Source organism: Arvicanthis niloticus, chromosome 10 (assembly GCF_011762505.2).
Source record: "Arvicanthis niloticus isolate mArvNil1 chromosome 10, mArvNil1.pat.X, whole genome shotgun sequence".
In the NCBI taxonomy this organism is placed as follows: Eukaryota; Metazoa; Chordata; class Mammalia; order Rodentia; family Muridae; genus Arvicanthis; species Arvicanthis niloticus.
Window position 1 is genome coordinate 47,706,135 of NC_047667.1, and position 22,346 is coordinate 47,728,480.

Here is a 22,346-nt window from a genome sequence, read left to right on the forward strand (position 1 = left end):
GGTAAGAGTGCTTGCTAAGTAGATGTAAGGACTTAAGTTCAAATTCCCAGCACTCTTGTAAAAAACAGGTGCCTCTGTGCATGCCTGTGATCTCAGGGTTGTGGTGGGGAAGAGACAGGAGAATCACTGGAGTCTGCGTAGCTCCAGGTTTCAGTAAAAGACACTGTCTCAGATGAAGAAGGCAAAGAGTGATAGCACAGGACACCCCCCGGAGACCTTCTATGGCTTCCCAGTGAGCACATGGATGTATGTATGTATCTACACACACTACACACACACACACACACACACACATACATTAACTACACACATTAAACTCTTTTTGGGGGCAGGGGGTTGTCTGAGATAGGGATTTTTTGTGTAGCCTTGGTTGTTCTAGAACTTACTCTGTAGACCAGGCTGGCTTCAAACTCTTAGAAACTATCTGCTTCTGCCTCTTGATTGCTGGAATTACAGACTTTGGCGCCCAGTCCAGCCTTCAAATTTGCATTTTCTTAGTAATATTAAGAGTTAAAATATGGGTTAGAGAGATAGCTCAGCAGTTAAGAACACTGTCTGATCTTCCAGAAGTCCTGAGTTCAATTCCCAGCAACCACATGGTGGCTTGCAACCATCTACAATTGGATTTGATGCCCTTTTCTGTCACGCAGGTGTACATGCAGATAGATCTCTCTCTCTCTCTCTCTCTCACACACACACACACACACACATATACACATATGTAGATAGATCTACATATGTGTATATATGTGTGTGAATTTTAAAATGCTTGAAATTACTAAAAAAAGGTAAACTATTTGATTCCTATGAAGAGCTTGAAAAGGGGACTATTATATATCATATAAAAAATTACAGGGTTAGGGAGTGTATGGGTCTGGTAAAGTGCTTGCCTAATGTTCATGGGGCCTGGGTTCTGTCGTTAGCACATAAACCATTATCGACAACAGCAAAAAAACCCAAAGCTGTGGGTAGTGGCTGTTAGCACTGTAGAGGTAGAAGCAGGAAGATCCTTGCAAGTTTGGAGCTAATTTGGGACAGAGAGTAAGTTCTAGATGAGTATGGACTAGAATGAGGCCCCACCTTAAGGAAACAAACAAAAAAAAAGATACATATGTATGTGTGTGTATAATGTTTGAGAGCCTGTTCATTAGAACCATTTATCTAGTCCTTCTACTTATGTTGCATTAGTGGTTGCATTGTTATCCTTACTTCACATATACAGAATCTAGGGTTAGAAGCAGCTAAGTAAATTTATAGCAAAAAGGTCACATATACAGTATGTGTACTCAATCCTAAGTCTTTTGACACAAAGTAGCTGCTTTACAGCCACTACTTGTGTCATTATTAAACCTAGAAGCATCTTCTGTATTGACAGATTTCCTTTCCCACTGTTTTATAACATTATACTTGACCCCTAACTTTCTGTTACTTGTACACTGCCAAATATTTATATGATCAAGAAGGTATAAATTTGAAAACTTAAAGAAATTCTTATTTTTTTAAGCAGGTCCAAATGCTATAAAATATGAACATTCATATTTTTTATCTTCAGTTTTTATTTTATGTATATGAGTATATGTATGTACACCATTTTGGTTCCTGCAGAAGTCAGAAAAGGATATCAGATCCTCCAGATGGTTGGGAGCCACCATAAGGGCACTGGGAACCAGACTCAGGTTCTCTGAAAAACAACAGGTGCTCTTAACCCCTGAGCCATCTTTTCAACCCCTAGAAATTCATATTTTTAGCAAGACAGATTTTTGGCATTGCTACAGTTTGCTATATAATTACTTAATTGTACCTTTGAATTACTTTGTAAAAAATTAAAAATAACTTATAACATTTAATGTTGTTAAAGCTAGGTCATCTGATACTTGAGCTTCTTCATTGATAAGTCTCCCCACCCCCTTTATTCCATAGATAACTTAGAACTCTGTGATGTTTTCAAGAACTTAGGGACTTAATAAGGAATTTGATGGGATCTAATTAGTCTGTTTTTCATATCTATAAAGTGGTCAGTCTTACACAAAGTGAAGAATAAACTGTTAAGTGATCCCTGTTTGGTGACTGTCTCAGGTCAGGATGTTCCTTGGCAGGGTTTTCTGACCTGGTTTAGCTTTGGCTCTGACTATATTTATGCTCAGGGGTTAGGTATTCAGGATTGAGTTCAGAAAGACTTCTCAGATTGGTCTATACTAGAAGATTTGGATTTTAAAATCAGTATGCTTCCTAGGATGTGGTTTAATACCTCCTGGTCAAGGCTGGAATCTCTAAGTTCTCTTTGGAGGTTAGAGTATAAGAATAGTTCTTTTTTCCTGTCTCATACCACCAGCACATGTATGTGCCACATGCCACTGTGTCCTCAGGTTCTAGGGATCTGAACTTAGATTCTCATGCTTGCAAGACACTGAGTCATTTCCTTAAGCCCCTTGTCTGTCAGTCTGTCTGCCTTCCTGCCTACCTACCTTTTTTTTTTTTTTTTTAAAGATAAAGTATCTCTATGTGTGTCTGTCTCCATCCCTTCCCCCACTGTCTGTCTGTCTGTCTGTCTCTCTCTCTCTCTCTCTCTCTCTGTGTGTGTGTGTGTGTGTGTGTGTGTGTGTGTGTAAGTAAAAATGCAGGTGCTCACAGAGTCCAGAAGAGGGTGTCAGACCCTTTGGAGTTGGAGTTGCCTGGTATGGATGGGTACTGGTAACTGAACTCAGATCATCTGGAAGAACAACGATGAGCCATCCATCTCTGCAGCCCCTTGAATTGTTTCTTTATGCATACAGGAATCTTGAGATGTTAACAGAGGAGCCAGACCTGGTGGTATAGTCATAATCCCAGCACTGGAAAGCATGAGTCAGAAGGATGACAAGTTCGAGGTCAGTCTAGGGTATATAGAGAGTGCTAGGCCAGTTTGGACCAAAGGATTTATTGAGCTTCTTTGAAAAAATGTCTTATTCATAATTATGTGAAATTTGACTACGTTTTGTGTAGTTCTAAACTAGAAAAAAGTTGTAAATTTAATGTGAGAGTAGAACAATTATAAATAAGATATTTAACAAGGAGAGTAGTAAAATAAATTACCTACTACAACCACACATGCTATCCTAGAGCAGCAGCTGCCTAGTACCCATAGACTCTTTTTTGTTTTTGTTTTTTTGAGACAGGGTTTCTCTGTGTAGCCCTGGCTGTCCTGGAACTCACTCTGTAGACCAGGCTGGCCTCAAACTCAGAGATCTGCCTGCCTTTGCCTCCCAAGTGTTAGGATTAAAGGCGTGCGCCACCACTGCCCGGCCTGTACCTATAGACTTTTAAGAGTATCATTAAATATAGTATGCCAGTATCAGTACTGATGATAAATTCACTGTGGAAATTTTAATATTTTTGTAATTTTGAAAAATCATTTAAAAATATAGAAATGTATAGTAGAGCAGAAAGTAGTAGTTGGTTTTGTTTTGTTTTGTTTGAGATAGTCTCCTGCAGTCAAGGCTAACTTCAAAATCTGCTTCATAGCCAACTTCTTATCCTCCTACCTTCATCTGATCCTTCTGCCTCCACCTCCTAAGTCCTGGGATTGCAGGTGTGCTCTACCACATCTAGTTTATGCTAGTTCTGGAGTCCCAGGCTTTATGCATGCTAGGCAAGCATGCTACCATCTTAGCCACATTCCCCCAGTGTAAGTAGACAGAAACTGTTAGAACATAAGCTTTCAAGTAAAAACTGTCCAAGTGCTCTTGTTTTTTCAATTATTTTTAACGTGTGCATGTGTGAGTGCCTGAGTGTATGACTGGAGACTACATGGGTACAAGGGCCTGTGGAGTCCACAGGAAGGTATTGAAAACTTCGGTGTGGGTTCTGGGAACTGAACCTGGGTTTTCTGCAAGAGAAGTAAATACTCTTAATCCCTGAACCATCTCTCTAGCTCCAGTGCTCATCCTTTAGTTTATATTTTATCATTCCTCATCCTTAAGCAGAAATGGTAGTACAATTTTTTAAGATTATTTAGAAGTTTAGATGACATAAGTATATTTTTAGAGCATACCTGATACCAGATCCCACTCCATAAATGTCATATTCTCCTCTTCACTCTGACAACAGAATAATTTTAGATATACTCATCTAGACTATTTTAGAAAGTTCTTTAAACATTAATGTTCAAACTGCATTTTAAAAATCATTGTATAAGGGGCTGGCTCAGTGAGTAGATAAGAACACTGGGAAGCAGAGTTAGGCAGATCTCGGTGAGGCCAGCCTGGTGAAATAGCATCAGGCCCTTAGGCCCTGTCTCAAAAATCAAACAAATAAAATACATACTACTCTTGGAAAGGACATGAGTTCTCTAGCACCCATATTCAGTGACTTACAACTACCTGTAATTTAAACTCCAGGGGATCTGACACCCTCTTCTCATCTCTGCAAGCCCTGCACTCATGTGTATATACTCACACAGAGATACATATATACACATAGTCTTTAAAAATTAAATTAAAAAAAAAAATCTTTGTATAGTTTAGGATTAGCTGGGTGAGTGATGGTCAGAAATTGGTCAGAAATGAGATAATTTTTAATATTGCCATTGTTCTTTTTTCTCCACTTTCAGTTTTTGTTGTTTGGTTGGTTAGTTGTTTTTTTTTTTTTTTTTTTTTTTTTTTTTTTTTTTTTTTTTTTTTTTTTTTTTTTTATTTGTTTGTTTTGAGACAGGGTTTCTCTGTGTAGCCTTGGCAGTCCTGGTATTCATTCTGTAGATTAGCCTGGCCTCAAACTTAAAAGAGCTCCACCTGCTTTTGCCTCCTGAATGCTGAAATTAAAGGTATGAGCCACCACTGCTGGCTTTCCTTCCTTCCTTCCTTCCTTTCTTTCTTTCTTTCTTTCTTTCTTTCTTTCTTTCTTTCTTTCTTTCTTTCTTTCTTTCTGTGTGTTTAATGTGTAAGAACTACTTTCGTAGTGCCCTTGGAGGCTATTAAGAGGATGTCAGGAGCTAGAGTTATAGAAGGTTGTGACATCTCTCCAGCTCCCAGTCTTTGAGTTTTATTTTGGAATTTGTTGTTTGATGTCAGCTGTTAGTTATATGAAATTTGGGGGTGCTGGTGCAAGGTATGTGATGTCTGTGATACCCATACCCTATAGAATATGCAGCCAGAAGACAATGTTGGGTGTTTTTTGATGTTCTTGAGAAAGAGTTTCTCAGTGAACCCAGCTGGCTGCTTTGTGCTGGTTAGCTGGCCTACAAGTAGGCTCCTAAGAGCCTCCAGTTTGTACCTGCAAATGCTGTGCTTAATAGGTACAGGCAATACTTAGTTTTTCATTTTTGTCTTTTTTTTTTTTTATGTTGAAACTGGGGATTTAAACTCAAGTCCTCAGTGTCACAGCAAAATGTTCTATTTTTAATTATTTAAGAAATTTCCAAGGTGGTGGCACAAGCCTTTAATCCCAGCACTTGGGAGGCAGAGGCATTTCTGAGTTCGAGGCCAGCCTGGTCTACAGAGTGAGTTCCAGGACAGCCAGGGCTACACAGAGAAACCCTGTCTCGAAAAACAAAAAACAAACAAACAAAAAAAACCAAAAAGAAATTTCCAAGCTAATTTCCATAATGACTGTACTAATATGTTCTTCCACCAACAGAGAATAATCAACCCTTCCTCACCACATCCTCTCCAACAACAGCCATTCTGATTGGGATGAGGTGGTATCTCTAAGTAGTTTTAATTCCTTTTCCCTGGTAGCTAGGGATTTTGAACATTTTTAAAAATAGTTGGCTATTTGTATTTTTTTTTAAAGTGTCTATCCAGGGCTGGAGAGATGGCTCAGCGGTTAAGAGCACTGACTGCTCTTCCAGAGGTCCTGAGTTCAATTCCCAGCAACCACATGGTGGCTCACAACCATCTGTAATGGGTTCGATGCCCTCTTCTGGTGTGCCTGAAGACAGCTACAGTATGCTCATATATACATAAAATAAATAAAAATTTAAAAATTAAGACAAAATTTTTAAAAAAAGTGTCTATCCAGTTCATTTGTCCCTTTGTTTGTTGGCAATTTTGTTTTCTTGGTATTTAATTTCTGCAATTCTTTGTAAATGCTGCATATTTAGACCCTTGTCTAACGTGTAGCTGGTAAAGATTTTCTCCCATAGACCTGGTTTGCTCTGCCAATTGTTTCCTTTTCTGAATAGAAACTTTGTTTTTTGAGACACTTCTCAGCAGAGTTCTGCTCTTTTGGAGCTGGCTCTTTTAGACCAAGGTTCAGTGATCCTCCTGCCTCTGCCTCTAGAATTAAAAGGTGTGTGCTATGAAACCTGGCACATTTTGAGTTGAAATTTTTGTACAAGGTGAAAGATGAGAATCTAATTTCATTCTTCTGAAGGCAGAAAACCCAGTTTTGCCAGCACCATTTGCTGAACAGGCTATCTTTGCCAGTGTATGATTTTTCTTCTTTTGTTAAAAATTAAGTGGCCATAGCTTTGTTGTTTTATTTCAGAATAGTCTGTTGTATTCTATCAGTCTCCCTGTTTTTTTTTTTTAAGATTTATTTATTTTATGTGAGTACATCCATTTCTTTTTCTTTTTTTTTTTTTTAGTGTTTATTTATTTTATATATGTGAGTACACTGTCCCTGTCTTTATAAAGACACACCAGAAGAGGGCATCGGATCCCATTACAGATGGTTGTGAGCCACCATGTGGTTGCTGGGAATTGAACTCAGGACCTCTGGAAGAGCAGTCAGTGTTCTTAACCTCTGAGCCATCTTTCTAGCCCCCTATTCTTTCTGTTTGTACTTCCTCACCAGGTTGTCTTTATGACTGACTACAGCCCTGTAGCATAATTTGAGGTTGAGTGTTGTAATGCCTCTAGCATTCTTGTTCCTTCTTTGGTTATTCATGGTCTTTTATGGTTCTATATGTATTCTTGTATTTTGCTAAACTTGTGAAATATATCAGAATTTTAATAGGTGTTGCATTGACTCTAAATTAATTTTGGTAGTATAGACTTTCCACAATATTAATTCTGCCAAACCAGGGGCATGGAATGTCTTTCTGTTGTCGGGTATCTTCTGTAGTTTTCTCTCAGTGTCTTGAAGTTTGTTTTGAGGGTCTTTAACTTCTTTGGTTAGATAATTTCCAGATAGTTAAATTTGGCATTTGTGTTTGCATGTGTATCATGGAACATTCGTGAAGTTCATAGGGCAACTTGGAGAGTTGGTTCTCTCCTTTCTATGGGTTCCAGGTTGAACTCAGGTTGTCAGACTTGAAGACAAGTGCTTTTAATTTGACTAGGCATTGTGCTGGCTCTGGGACGAATTTTGGAGCTCAGGTTGGGCAGAGGTAGGAGGATCACAAGTTTGAGGCCAGCGCAATCTACAAAGCAAGGAAGTACCAGGCTGCTTTGGACTACAGAGTGAGACCCTGTCTCAGAAAAGAAGGTTGTAGCTAGAACAGTATTGGCAGTTAAGAGAACTGGCTGTTCTAGAATACCTGAATTCAATTCCTAGCATCCACTTGGAGGCTCACAACCATTTGTAACTCTAGTTTCAGGATCTTACACTTTCTTTTGGCCTCTTTGGTTCTAGGCACACATGGTACACATAGGTATACATGCAGGTAAAACCTTACATATAAAAATAACTAAATCCAATCTTGACGAGTGGCCATCCTGCCCACCATCCTGCTACAGCCATGTGGGAGACCACAGCTGGGCTGCATCTGTGAGCTACACAGTTTGAAGGGAACAGTGTTGGAGATTCCGTCCATAGGAAGCCCTCAGTGGTAGAGAGTTTTCACATGGCTTGAACAGATTTATCAGTCCTGGCTGGACAGTTCTACCCCTTACATAGTTATCTGGTAGGTTGTGATACTGAGCCTGAGTTTTGTCTACATGGAGTTTACCTGTTACAGGATTGGTACTTTTTGACCTATGCCTTTGGAACTTAACACCTAAACCTTTTCATAATGTTCTTTTCTCAAAAAGTGTGTCCTTCCTTGATGGAAGACTGAGATAACAGTCTTTCATTGCCAACCAAACAATGAAGAGTTTAGTCCCTTCATTTGAAAGCTTCCAGAATTAAAATTTTGAGATGCAGCTATAAAAGGCATTCTTGTGGCTATGGTCTGTATCTTCTTTTAATGTCCCAGTGTTCATCATACTTTTCTGTGTTACAATGAAGAGGCACATGACTAACACAGAAAGAGATGATACAAAAGGAAGGATGACCTCTGCAACTTAGAAGCTGGACTGAACTGGTCACACATCTTCAAGAACAGTTTTGAGCCATTGTTTTTTGTTGTTGTTGTTGTTGTTTTGGTTTTTTGTTTTTTGTTTTTTGTTTGTTTGTTTTTAAGGTAGGAAAATTTATTTGGCCTCACAATTCACTGGCACAGTCCACCAGGCTGGGGATGTTCTGGCAGCAGGGGCTTCAGGCAGCTGTTCATATTGTATCTACGGCTGTGGGATCCGTGGAGCCTCCAGGATGTCTCCGGCGGAATCCGGGGTCCACACAACAGCAGACTGGGCAGTTTTGAGCCATTGTAACAGTGCCTTTTTCACATAAAGTAGTTGATTGTGGGGAAGCTGAATTTTTTTAAGAGAAGCCTCAGTGATTTGGATCTAAAATATCAGATTCTTGAAGAAACTGGTATTTAAACCAAGTTGTATTGATTTCTTTTTTTAGTGATGTACAGATGTTTATTGTACTTGGCCAAGCAGGTGGCAGCCCAAGAGAGCAGGAGGGAGGATAAGGTGCAGCCCTGGGGAGCTGCCTTCCTGACCACAATGAAGTCACTCCTCTGTGCTAGAGGGACATGCCAGCCTGCTTCCTGTGTGTGAAAAATAATGTAATGCTTTGTAATGATTTTCACATAGCTTTGTGGGGTTCTCATGCCAGTTTCTGAATTTTATCTCACTAGAGATGTTCTTCAAGTTGGCATCTATCATAGTGACTCAAAACTTTGTTCTTAACTATGATTACTTTTGAGGGCCTGCAATTATAAATATTTATTATATTTTAATTTTCCCTGTTTTTTCTTAAGATTGAAGACAGGTCAATTAATAGGTTGCTAAATTCAGTGCAGAGAATTTCAGTAATGTATCAGTTCCTGGGACTTGTCTGGGCATAATAAATATTCAAGTTTTTTTTTTTTTTTTTTTTTAGAATTGAGTGGTAATCATTGAATTTCATGAAAAAGTCCTTTCTATGTTTAAGAGTTGTTAGAAATTAGTGGCTAAAGTAGGTAGAATGATCATTTGAACATGACAGTGAGAAGGCAAATGGAATGGTAGAGCCTAGAAGACTGGCAGACATTGCAGGAAGTCTTTGTCTAGTTTGAGACAGAGTCTCACTATGCAGTGCTGGCTTCTATGGAAGTCAAAGGCATCTGCCTGCCTCTGTCTTCCCAGTGCAGGGATGAAAGGTCTGTTTGCTTTTTTAAAATAAGAAACAAAGGTCAGAGACATTTTCCCCAAGTTCCTCCAGTGTAACTAGAGAGGTATGCTCATTTATACATACTGTTGAGACAAGAGTTAGTAAAGGGGGGGACAAAGTGAAGAAACACTACAGAATTAAGAACTGCTTATCAATCTGAAAAATGAACTGTGTGTAATTAGATTTTCTTTTCATTGTGAACATTTGTCCCTACATTCATAGTTTTTATTTGCCAATTAGACTTGTCATTGTGATTAAAATAACTTCGGGGACTGAATGACAAACCATCAACCTACCATTTTATAGCCAGGCATGATGGCATTATGTCAAAATTTTACCTTAAGCTAAGGAAAGGTGTGAGTTTGAGGCAGCCTGAGCTACATAGTGATACCCTGCCTAAGAAAAATAAAATATATTTTGCAGAGAAGGGCTGATTTTAAAAGATAACTTGAGCTAACTGTTAAATCTCCAAGCTTTGTTCACAAAGCTTTTACTTTGGAATATTATGGCTTAGAAAAGTTGTGTAATTAAGAAGTAGCAAGGTTCTGGAGAGAGTAGTTAGCTATTAAAAGTTAGGCCGGGAGACCAGCCTGGTCTATCTACAAAGTGGGTTCCAGGATAGTCAGGACTACACAGAAAAAACTCGTCTTGAAAAGCCATTTAAAAAAAAAAAATAATGAGTTTATGTTGCTTTGCATAGGGCTCAAATTCAATTTCCAGCATCTGTGACTGGCAGTTCATGTCCACCTGGGATTCCAACACACTCTTCTTGCCTCAGTGAGCACTTACAGCTTACATGTGCATACCCCAACAGACACACAAGACATAATTTAAAAATGAATTTCTTTAAAAGTTAAGAAGGTGGCAACAGCTATCACAAAGAAAATCAATTTTAGGAATTCATGTTTTCAAAAACAGTGAAAAGATTATGAATAAATTAAAATGTATAGTGAATATGTATTAAAATATTACTCATTTCAGTAGTTAGTTCTCATTGGCTTAACATTAAATGTAGAGAAAATAGCTTTTATGTGTTTGCATGTCTAGTATAGGTAAATTTTAATATTTTATTTACATTTCAGATGTCATCCCCTTTCCCCCTTTCCCCTCCCTAGAAAACCCCTATCCCATGCCCCCTTCTCTGTTTTGCTTTTATACAATTTTTTTTTAATGTTAATCAAAGGCTTTATAAGTTTGGTAATGCTCAATAACAAGATGCCCATACAACCAGAAGTGTAACCCAATACCCAACCTAGATATATCAACTATCTTTGGCGGAGACACACGAACATCCGCTTCCATGTTCCTCCCCCCCCGCCCCCCCCCCCCCCCATCTCCTAGCTCCTCCTCTCCCTCTCCTCACTCCTCTCCTTACTCCTCCTCCTCTCAACTCAGCTCTTCTTACATATCACCCTTCCTGTTAAAATAAAACTTTTCTCTCAAAAAACAAAGTATAACTATACCAATTTGTGTCAGTAAGGTACAAGATAGAACTAATATCCAGTCCATCATTTTGTTGACTAACCAGAACCTCTGTCATCTCTCCTAACTAAAAGATTTAGTTCTGAGCCTGGCTTTTTTTTTTTTTTTTTGGCTTTAGTTAATAGAGTCTTAACATAAAGAGCTTAAAAAATAAAATGACTTTGTAGTTTTGATGTAAGTGTAAATTCCTTTTAAGATGATGGTTTTGAGTCTGGCTGTTTCATTCTGTCAGTTCTGTAGTGACTGCTGTTATCTTTTTCATTGTGGCACATTTTACATAATGTATTACTATTTAAATCTATAAAAACATAAAGTTAGATGCTACTGCTGGACACTTTCTTGGGTGCTGTTTTTTCAGTCTCTGGTTGGGCACCTTCCTCTGGTTTTTACTCCTCATTATTGCTTTTTGTCCTTGTTTGACACTATGTTAGCCCTAAAAATGACTCTGCCTCTGAACACAGTAAAAGTAAGCCACTTAGTCAGCTGGAGGCAGAGACAGGCAGATCTGAGTTCAAGGCTTGCCTCATTTACTTAGGGTAGTAATTCTCAACCTTCCTAATATTGAAACTCTTTAATGTGTATAGTTCTTTATGTTATGGTGACCCCAAACATAAAATTATTTTCATTACTACTTCACAACTGAATTTTGCTATTGTTAGGAATCATAATGTAAGTATATGATATGCAGGACATCTAATATATGACCCCTGTGAAAAGGTCATTTGACACACACCCGCAAAAGAATCATCACCCCCTGGGTTGAGAACTGCTGACCTCTAGGGAGTTCTGGGATAGCCAAGGCACATGGAGAGACCCTTTCTCAAAGACCAAAACTTCAGGGCTGGTAAGATGGCTCAGCTATTAAGAACACTGGCTGTGGTTGGGCAGTGGTGGTGCATGCCTTTAATCCCAGCACTTGGGAGGCGGATTTCTGAGTTCGAGGACAGCCTGGTCTACAGAGTGAGTTCTAGGACAGCCAGAACTACACAGAGAAACTCTGTCTCGAAAAACAAACAAACAAACAAACAGAACACTGGCTGCTCTTCCAGAGGTTCTGAGTTCAATCCTAGGAACCGCATGCTGGCTCAGGACTGTCTATAAAAGGATTGATGTGCTTTTCTGGCATGCAGGTGTACATGCAGACAGCACTCCTAATGTTAAAAACAGCAACAAAAACCCACTTAAATCAGACCCTTTAGCTTTTCCCCCTAAAGGTGATGATAAATGAAGCTCCAATTTTAAGTAAGGCTTTTTACCCCCTAACTCAGTAACCTTTCTCTTTGTATAAGATACATACTACATACTTACATATGTGTGTGTGTGTGTGTGTGTGTGTGTACGCGCGCGTGTATGTGTGCGTGCTGTAAGGTTAGAATTCAATCCAAGTACTTTATGAAGAGATATTTTTATAATTAAAATTGCCTTTCCTCAAAGGGGTGTCATTACTAAAACTTCTAGTCTTCAAATCTTAGACTATAATTTCCTCTGTAAATTGCTTATGGCCCACTGGGAATTACAACACTTAAGTGTAATAATAAAGCCTTTGTTTTTCTTTCTGTTATTGCTAACTTAGCTTCAGTTTTCAGGATAGTTACAAATTTTCTTTTCTCTGATGTGGTCCCTTCATGCTGGTTGCCATAGAAATATTCCAGAGAAGTCGCAAACTAGGTTAAGGTCAAGAATAATGATTCTTAAAAAGTTATCATGTGGGATAGAATGGGAAGTGATTCAAGAATTTTTATTTTACATATAATATTGTTTGATTCAATAGTTTTCTAAAAGGCAACCTAAACCTAACCTAAACTAAAACCTTTCTTTTACTCCTTTTAGTCAACAGTTAATTAGCTATTGGCTGCAAAATGCTGCCTGCCATCAAGGGTTTATTATCTATAAGCAGGTATACTTCTGTCAGGAGAAGAACTTGCTTATAACAGATAATAGTAAATTTTAGTTCCTGTTTTTCTCTAAATCCGAGACATATAAAATAAACCAGTAATTTTCTGGTAAAAGATGGTTGTGATTTACTTAACATTTCACAGCAGTAGAAATAAGCTGTTCAGTACAGCTATTGCTGTACTCATAAAAAAAATCTGACCAGTGGGCATTTTAAAATTATAAATAAACATTTGAGAAACAAAACTATAAAAAGACAGGCCTTTAATGATTTTAGCAGGTTTGTTGATTGAAAATTTACAGAAAATACAGTTCACTTAAGTGTAGAATTCGCCTACTTTAATTTATAGAGCTATGCAACTGTCAGAATTATCTAGTTTTAGATTTCCTGTCACTTAACAAACATTTCCTAGTATCAACCACTATTAACTACCATCTGTAAGATGACACCAATAATAGGTTTAAAAGTAACAACTTAGGAGTTTGGTCTCCCTGAGTCATAGTCCTGCCATTTACTTTGACTACCTCTTTGTATGAAGCCTTTGAAATTTTAGAATTGGGTTATAATTGTATTGTAATACAGTTGTAACACTGATAGCATTTCATCATAATCCCTTGTCCTCAGGGGATACTTTTCAAGACCTCCAGCAGATACCTTAAATTGTAGGTAGAGCAGAGCACACAGTCTGTCCTGTGTGGTTCATGCCCTGATTTCTCTTTTGCATAACTGATCTTGTACCTTAGGACCATTTATTGAGACGTCACTCAACACAAATGAGTACGTAATGAGTGCTAGGCCAGTGAAGGCTACATAGGTCAGACCCTGTGTCTCAACATCAAGAGCTTATCATCTATACATAGCTATAATGATATCTCAGAAGAAGAACTAATTTAGAATTTGATAAACTTTAAGTTTGATCTTCCTCTGAATTAGAGATCTGACAACCAAGGTGACTGTTAAGTAACAAACAGGTAGCATATGCAGTATAAATCATTAGCGGCTCAAAATTAATTGAACAAGAATTCCAGAAATAAGTCATAAATTTAAATTATACTTTATTCTAAGTAACATGATGAAGTCTTGTGCCATCTGAGAGATGCGTCATCCCTTTGTCTGAGAATCAGGATGTTGGTATTTTAATAATTGTATTTCATGTGTTTACTCTTAGCCCAAGTAGAAGAATGTTTATTACATTCATTAAACCATATATCCTGTGGGATGTGTGTGTGTTAAACATGATCTAAACAACAATATTTGATAAGTCTGAATATTTGAAAATGAAGTTGGAGAAAGAAACTTAAAAGAATGAAGTAGAAATTCTTGAATCAGTTTCTATGGTTAAGTCAAACTTTGAGTCTCCAAAGAAATGTGTGCTTTGTAGTTTATAGTTCTTGAAATACAGTGTTTAAGAGTGACTTAAAAGGTTTTTAAATTAATTTTAAATTTAATCAGAGAGAAGGAATACAAGTGAATATGGCTTATGAGTATGAGTACATGTACATTTGAGCTTTGAGACCACAGGAGGACTTAAGGTAGCTTGCTCTATCACTTGCTGCCCTACTCTTTTGAGGTAGGGTCTCTTGTTGAGCCTGGAGCTAGGCTGGTTACCGGCAAGCACTATCTATTCTCTGTCTCCACTTTATTTATGAGCACACATGTGTAGAGTTGCCCAGAGGCCAGAAGAGGGTGTCAGGTCCCTGAAATTGGAATTACTGGTTATCGTGAGCCTCCCTACTTGAGTACTGAGAATCAAATTCAGGTCCTTTTGAAGAGCTGCAAGTGCTCTTAACTACTGAGCCATCTCCCCAGGCACACCCACAGAACTTTTAAATTCATCTAATCTAATATCTATTCTTATTTTTGTTTCCTGAGCTTTTTAGGGTGTAAAAACAACAATAAAAAAACAAGCCTATTTCAACATCTTGACATGTTTTCTTTTGACAGTTTCAGATCTTATATAAATCCATAATACATTTTTTTTTTTTTTTTGGTTCTTGTAACTGGTGAGAAAGAGGGATCTATTTTCATTCTTCATGTGGATGTTCAGTTGTCTCAGCACCGTTTATTGAAAACACTGTCCTTTCTTCCAATTATATTTTTAACACGTTTGTCAAAGTCAGTTGACTGTAGATTCATGAAATATTTCTACTCCTTACCACACAAACAAATACCCTGAGTTTAGGTCTTGTGTTATTTGATCTCTAATTATTTAGTGTGATCACTCTCTTTTAAATATATATATATATATATATATATATATATATATATATATATATATATATATGTCTATGGGTGCTTTGCCTTCATTTATGTCTGTGCCCATGTGCATACCTGGTGCTGGTGGGTACCAAAAGAGGACATTGAATTTCCTAGATCTAGAATCACAGCCTGTTGTGAGCTACCATGCAGTTGTGGTCTTCTGGAAGAACAGGAGGTGCTCTCAGCAGTTTCTGCAGCCTCCCCCCCCCCCCCACTTTTTTTTTTTTTTAAAAACATGTAGAGTGTATGCCATGGTGTACTGAAAAGACAATGGAACAACTTGTAGAAATTCTCTCCTTCCACTGTGTGGGTTCCAGGGGTTGAACTCAGGTTCCCAAATCTAGGTGGCAAGCACCAGTGCTTACTGAACCATCTCATCAGCCCTTGTATCATCTTTTAACCTTTCGTGTCGTCTACTATTGTCGCAGAATAGCTGATCACTGTGAACCCCAAGATTCTGTTATTTGTTGAAAATACCTATTTCTAGTTGTGTGGCTCAGCCCTTAAGACACATGCTTAATCCCTTTGCCTGGAATGCAGACACTCCCTTAGTATACACCTTTAATCCCCCACAAAATGAAGATAGTTTGTAGAAGGAAGCACCCATGTTTGAAAATGATGTCTAACTGAATAGCAGACAAAGTGATGAATTGAAGAAAGATTTAACAGACTAGGATCTGCCCAAGAGAGGAAAGGGAAGCTACTTAAGAGAGAGCAGTGCAGGGCTGGAGAGATGGCTCAGCAGTAAAGAGTACTGGCTGCTCTTCCAGAGGTCCTGAGTTCAACTCCCAGCAACCACATGGTGGCTCTCAACTATCTGTAATGGGGTCTGTTGCCCTCTTCTGGTGTGTCTGAAGAGAGCAATGGTGTATTCATATACATTAAATAAATAAATAAATAAATAAATAAATCTTTAAAAAGAGATAGAGAGAGCAGTGCAGAGAGGCAGAGTACAGTTTTTACCAGGACAGTTGTACAGAGACAGGTTGAAAAGAGACCAAGCTAGACACAAGTGAAGACAGAATGAACCAGAGAATGAAAAGGAATCAGATTAGAACAAATGGCCACAATTACTGTGATGCCAAGCAGAGCAATCCAGGAGAAGCCAAGAAAAACCAGACTGAATCAGTAACCTTGGAGAGGACTTTGATCCAGAACAGCTGAGTTGAACCAGCCAGTTAGAGTTCAGAAAAAAACTAGGGAAAGGGTGAGCTTTTACAGTATTAAATCTCAGAGGCTGAAAACATTCTAGGCCCAGATAAGATTATCTGGAGTCTAGAAGCTTCCAGGACTAGGCTCAGGTTAGCAGCTACAGTAAGCCTCTGAGACAACAATTAATACAGGAGAATAAAGGATACTTTCACACTACTATATTTTGGCCTCCCCCCCCCCCCCCCGCCTTTCACTTATTTTATAATCTGTTTAGTCTCAGAAATCAGAAATCTGTGGTTATGCACTTTCCTTAACCTAAATTTTAGGAATTGTTTTTACCATATTTTTTAACTTTCATTTTAAATATTACTACTTTTAGTACACAGTATCCCACACATCCTTTTCTGAATTTAGAATAGTTCCATCTTGTTGGGGAATAAAAAAGAATAGTTCCATCTTATATATGTGCTTTTATCTCCCTGTACCATCCATTAAGATGTACTACAATTAGTAGCCATCAGTTTAACTTTGCGATTGTTGTTTACATATGTAGCAGAAGGCATGTAGATATATGACTTAGCTTGCTTGCCACTGTAATCCTTAGCACTGAACATAGCAAAGAATAAAAGAGCTAAAATAAAAATGCTTCTTTTAAAACAAAGACAAGACAGAAAGGCCAGGTCTCCTTATATAATCCTGGCTGTCCTCAAATTTAGAGAGATCTACCTATCTCTGCCTGTCCAATGCCAAGATTAAAGATGTTAGCTACCTTGCCAATATATTTCCATCCTATTCATCCCCAGCACTTCCTCCTACTTTGCTACTTCCCCAACACACCCCCTTCCTTCTTTACATCCTGTTTTCTTTCTTTTTAAAAAAAAATAACTGAAGTCCAATTAGTGCTTTCCTGCATGCACATGGGTGTGGGGCCATCCACAGGAGCATGGACAACCTAATAGAGGCTATGCTCCCAAAGAAAACTGACTTCCTTATCTTTGCAGCCATCATTTGTACCTGCCAGTAGTGATAGGCACAGGAGCCCATCTTCCATCCATGCTGCATTGTTGACTTGCTTGTTCTCCTGCTGGTCTTGTACAGGTTACTACAGCTGCTATGAGTTCATGAGTACAGCATCCATGCTATGTCCAAAAGACAGTGTTTCCCAGTACTCCACTATCCTCTGGCTCTTAGGGTCTTTCCACTTCTTCTGCAGTGTACCTTAAGTATTGAGGAGTTGATATAAATATTTTGCTTAGGGTTGTACCTGATAATAATTCATTCTGTCTAGCTATACTTTCTGAGAAAAAAAAAACTGATTTAGTTAAAAGACAGAAGAATTGTAAATAACAGCTTATAAAATTATTTCTCTCCAATTAATATATTGTATATCTACATGCATAATGAAACAATAGGAAATAATGAGGTATTTTATAGATTTAGAGTGATAACGAGAACTGGAGAGGTGGGGGTCATTTTACTGTAAACATTTTTAAAACATTTTGACTGGATTGTTACTTGGAAATTTTTCGTAAGAGTGTTGAAGGATGGTGGTATTAACACATTGGTGGTATACTTGCCTAGCTCCTAGGTTCTATCTCCAATACCATACACAGAAAAACTGTTGTTTGTTCTTGGGTTGGGACTTGTTACTGTCAGAATAGTTACTTCAAGACCATCCTGAATTACATACCATGGTGGAGGAGGGAAGATTAAAAGAGTATTAATTTTCTCTCTTTAAATTAGAACTTAGGCCTGATAGTTCTATTTGTTAATATAAAATAGCTATGAGGTTCATAACTTTTAGAGAATACAGACTGGGGTGCTCTATCTCCAACTTTATCTGTTCTACAGCTTTTGAATGAAGTTGCAAGTAGAGCTCCCTGTCTCTTTAATCTCTGTGTGTCTGTAATGTAGGGATAAGATGGTAAGGGATTGAGATTTGAGCTAGACTGTCTTGCTTGATCTTTATCTCTCAATTAATTGTGTGTGTGTGTGTCTTTAAGAGAATGGGGTCCTAATTCTAACCTACAAGACTTCAAAAGTCACACCTTTAGACAAGCTAATTCATCCTTCTGGGAAATATGTCCTCTTTTAAAATAGAAAATGGAACTGGTTATTTTATCATAGCTTTGAATTTGTAAAAATGTATAAAGATAAAATGTTGTAACATTAAAGTGATATGGAAGATTGTAGAGTCAAGATTGGACTTATTTATTTTCAACAGTTTAATTGAAATTAAAAAGAGTATTCTAATTTTTTTTTCTTTCTCTGTTTTCCAGGTTATATTTCACACTATGTGCTGACTGTATCTACAAAAGATATTTAAAAAAAAGATAAACTTTTTTCCAAGATTTTGATTCCAGTGGAATCTTTGCTTTAGATTTTTGTGTGTGTGTGTGCGTGTAGTGAATTGTAACTCCAGAAGCAATGCCTGTACAAGCTCCACAATGGACGGATTTCCTTTCTTGCCCAATTTGCACTCAGACTTTCGACGAAACAATTCGAAAGCCCATCAGTTTGGGCTGTGGCCATACTGTCTGCAAAATGTGCCTGAATAAACTCCACCGTAAGGCTTGCCCATTCGACCAGACCACTATCAATACGGACATTGAGCTCCTTCCTGTGAACTCAGCATTGCTGCAGCTAGTGGGTGCTCAGGTAATATAGCAACTTAAAACTAGCAATTGTCTTTAATTGACGTTTTAGTAATATGTGTCTTTGTGTGGGCATGTTTATTTTAATGTAAATACTGATGGTTGCATACAGCAATATTTATAAATATGTATATAATTGGGTGGTTTTTCTTTTATTTGGTTTTTTTTCTTCGAGACAGGGTTTCTCTGTGTAGCCCTGGCTGTCCTGGAACTCAGAAATCCTCCTGCCTCTGCCTCCCAAGTGCTGGGATTAAAGGTGTGCGCCACCACCGCCCAGCTATAATTGGGTTGTTATATTTGCATTTTGTTTTGCCCCTTCAACCAAGATAATCTTAAGGACATCATAGTCCCAACATTAGTGGACATGTCTTTTGTTTAGATACTGGTTTCTAATACAACATTCCAGTAAAAGGAACCAGAACTCTTGGGAGGGATGGGCAGTTTAAGGGCTAGGACAGCAAGTCCTTAAAATGAGCATGGAATGTCTTGTGCAAGTATTCAAAGTGGGACTATGTCAAAGGCGTACCAGAACTGGTTGAAAGAGCTCCCAGTGGTCAGAGCTGGAAGGGTTTGAGTAAAATCAGTAGATATATATTAAATTATAACAGTAGAAAAAAAAAGTCAAAGGCTCTATGTAGATAAAGTGGAGATGGAGAGCAGTACACAAAGATACAGCTATAGTTTTCAAGTTTTCATAGTTCTATTCTATTTTATTTCGGAAATCTAAAGTTGTCCTAGAGCCCCTGATGTTTATGCCAGTCTTTACCCAAGTCTCTTGTAAGTTTGAGTCAGTTTGCATACTATATAGAGAAGGAAAGAAAGAAAGGGGAAAAGCACTGTCTTCTCTGAGGGGAGCTGTTACTGATTTTTCCTTTCTTGGCTTTAAAAAAGGTTTTATTTTCACTGGATGTTGTAGTGTGTGCCTTTATTAACAGCACTGGGTAGAAGCCAGGCAGGCAAATCTCTTGAGTTCAGAGGCCAGCAATGTTGTAATAGTGAGACCTTGTTTCAAAAAGAAAGAAAATAAAAAAAGGCTTTTTTTTTTTTTTTTTTATGTAACAGTGTGCCCCCTGTGTCCAGGTATCTTTGGAAGCCAGAAGAGGGTATTAGATCTCCTGAAGTTAGAGTTACAGGCAGTTAGTTGTGAGCTACCTGATGTGGGTGCAGGGGAATTGAACTTGTGTCTTCCAGAAGAGCAGCAAGTGCTCTTGACTGGTGAGCCATCTCCCTAACCCTTTAAGAAGTTATTAACTATATCTTAATGTATTTGGGAAGTGGATGCCCATGTAACCACCATTTTGGAATAACTGCAGACACTCTTATTTAAAGTAGAGATAAGGGGCTACATAGCATGTTCACAAGTACAGTGATGTTTAAAAAGGGGGAGGAAATAGGAAATAAAACATGGTAAGAGATGATGAAGAAGAAAGGAGGAAGAAGAGGAGGGGAAGGAAGAAGAGGAAGAAGAAGAGAAGCACTTTCACCCTTTGTGCCATCTCGATGGCCCTTCTCAGATTATGTCTTTGAATTTTATCACTGAAAGTGATATCTTCTGAAAAAATATATAATCTCTGGCTTTATCACTTGTTCATTTAAGTACCACATGTGTTCATTCCTATGATTAAAGTGTGGTTTTTATAGATAGCCTACACCAAATACACATATTCATGTTAGAGAAATCCAGCAAATGCTGTCTCAGCCAGGTGAACTGGATTAATGTGAACAGTCATATTGATAGTTAATCTTTGGCATGCTATGATGAAAAGGGCATTTTTTTTTTCCTCTCTGTACTTATTGCCAAAATTATCTAACTCCAGTCTCCTTGTGAGAAAGATGAGATCCTGTTCAAAGTCAGTATACAACACTATATATCCCCAGTACTCCTTAAAACTGCCAATCATCAGAACACAGAAGAACCTTACAAAAAGGAATACATAAATCAAGTATTCTGGATGAGATTCTGGAACACAGGAAGGCTGTTAGGCAAAAGTAAGGCATTCTGAGTAAATTCTGAATTTTTAGTTATAATGAGCTAAATTATCATTATAGTCATATTGGAATATTAATACCAGTAAATGTATCCTATCAAGAAAACATTATGATAGAATGAGGTGTGGGATGATAGGAATTCTCTGAATTGTCTTTGCCATTTTTCTGTAAATTTAAAATGCTTCTATAAAACTGCTTTTGTTTTATTTATTTGTTTGGTTGATTTTATGATTAACCTTATTGCTAATCAGGAAAATATAGGTTTAGATAACAGCAAGGTTTGGTTCTGTGTTTGTTTTTTGTTTGCTTGTTTTGTTTTTTTGGGGGGGGGTTGGTTTTTGTTTGTTTGTTTGTTTGTTTGTTTGTTTAGCTCTTCCCACAAACCAGTGTCTGAATGGTGGTGGTCCCAGGTGGAAATGCAAGGTTCTTGCATGTGCTAGGCAGAGTGCAGACTGTCAGGCTCTGGGAAATATAAAATGGGAAATGCACACACCGTGTAACTATAGCAGCTGTACTCACAGGTTATCAAACCAGATGGTTTTAACACATACATACAAGGGAGACCTGCAGAGGAATGTCACTACAGTCTGTAAAAGCAACAAGTTAAAAATAGCCTAAACATCAGAACTGATTCACTGTGTAGTCTATACCACAGAGTTACACATTTACAGAAGTTTCCTAAATCCCCACAAATATACTGCAAAAACAAAGATTTTTTTTTCTTAAAACAGGATCTTATGTATCCCAAGCCAGTCTCAGACTCACTATGTAACTGAGGATGACCTTGAACTCCCGATTCTCTTGCCTTTACCTCTTGGTTATAGGCATATGCCATCACACCTGGTTTATGTGGTGCTAAGGATTAAATCAGTGTCTTTGTGCATATGAAGAAAAAAACTATCAACTAAATCATCCCAGCCCTCAGATCAATTTTAATAGCCAGTGACATTTTGAGAGGCAGAGTCTGTATGTTTGAGGACAGCGTGGTCTACATAGTTCCAAAACAACCATTATTTCATAGTGAAACTTTGTCTCAAAAACAAAACAAAGCTAAAAATTCCAGTGACAAAGTCAAGCACACCGGTAATTTCTGTAAATTAACACACACATGACTGGATATTCAAGGAAATGTTAATATGTGTACAGGAAATGGGAAGAATCGAGGGGAACTCACAGTATCACCTCAAGAAGGCACTTAGCAAGAAACACATAGACAAAATGATATCCTTTCCACTAAAGCCACTGAATCTTTTATACCAAAATATCTAATATATAATATATAAGTTCATGCTGATAATAATGTTTTCATTAGAAAGTCCTCCCACAGGGCATTGTTGAGAAGAACATTTCCTAGGCTTCAACGTTTTCTAAAAATATCTTTCTGGGTGTAAATGTTGTAACTCAAATCTTGAGTTTACCTTTATATTTCAGTAATTCATTTGGCTCTGAAAAACACAGGTTTTCCTTAGAAAATACTAATTTGGATGACAGATTGAGGGTCTATTGGCTGTTTTATT

General features: G+C 37.8%; 1 protein-coding gene across 1 annotated transcript in view; it reads left to right on the forward strand.

Annotated features, from left to right (window-relative positions):
* Rc3h1 (ring finger and CCCH-type domains 1) overlaps nt 1-22,346 on the forward strand; it is a 56,110-nt gene that overhangs the window by 2,549 nt on the left and 31,215 nt on the right. The window contains exon 2 of the mRNA XM_034512706.2: nt 18,466-18,844. Within this exon, the coding sequence (XP_034368597.1) occupies nt 18,614-18,844 (231 nt within the window). The 5' untranslated portion in view covers nt 18,466-18,613. The remainder of the gene's footprint in view (nt 1-18,465; nt 18,845-22,346) is intronic.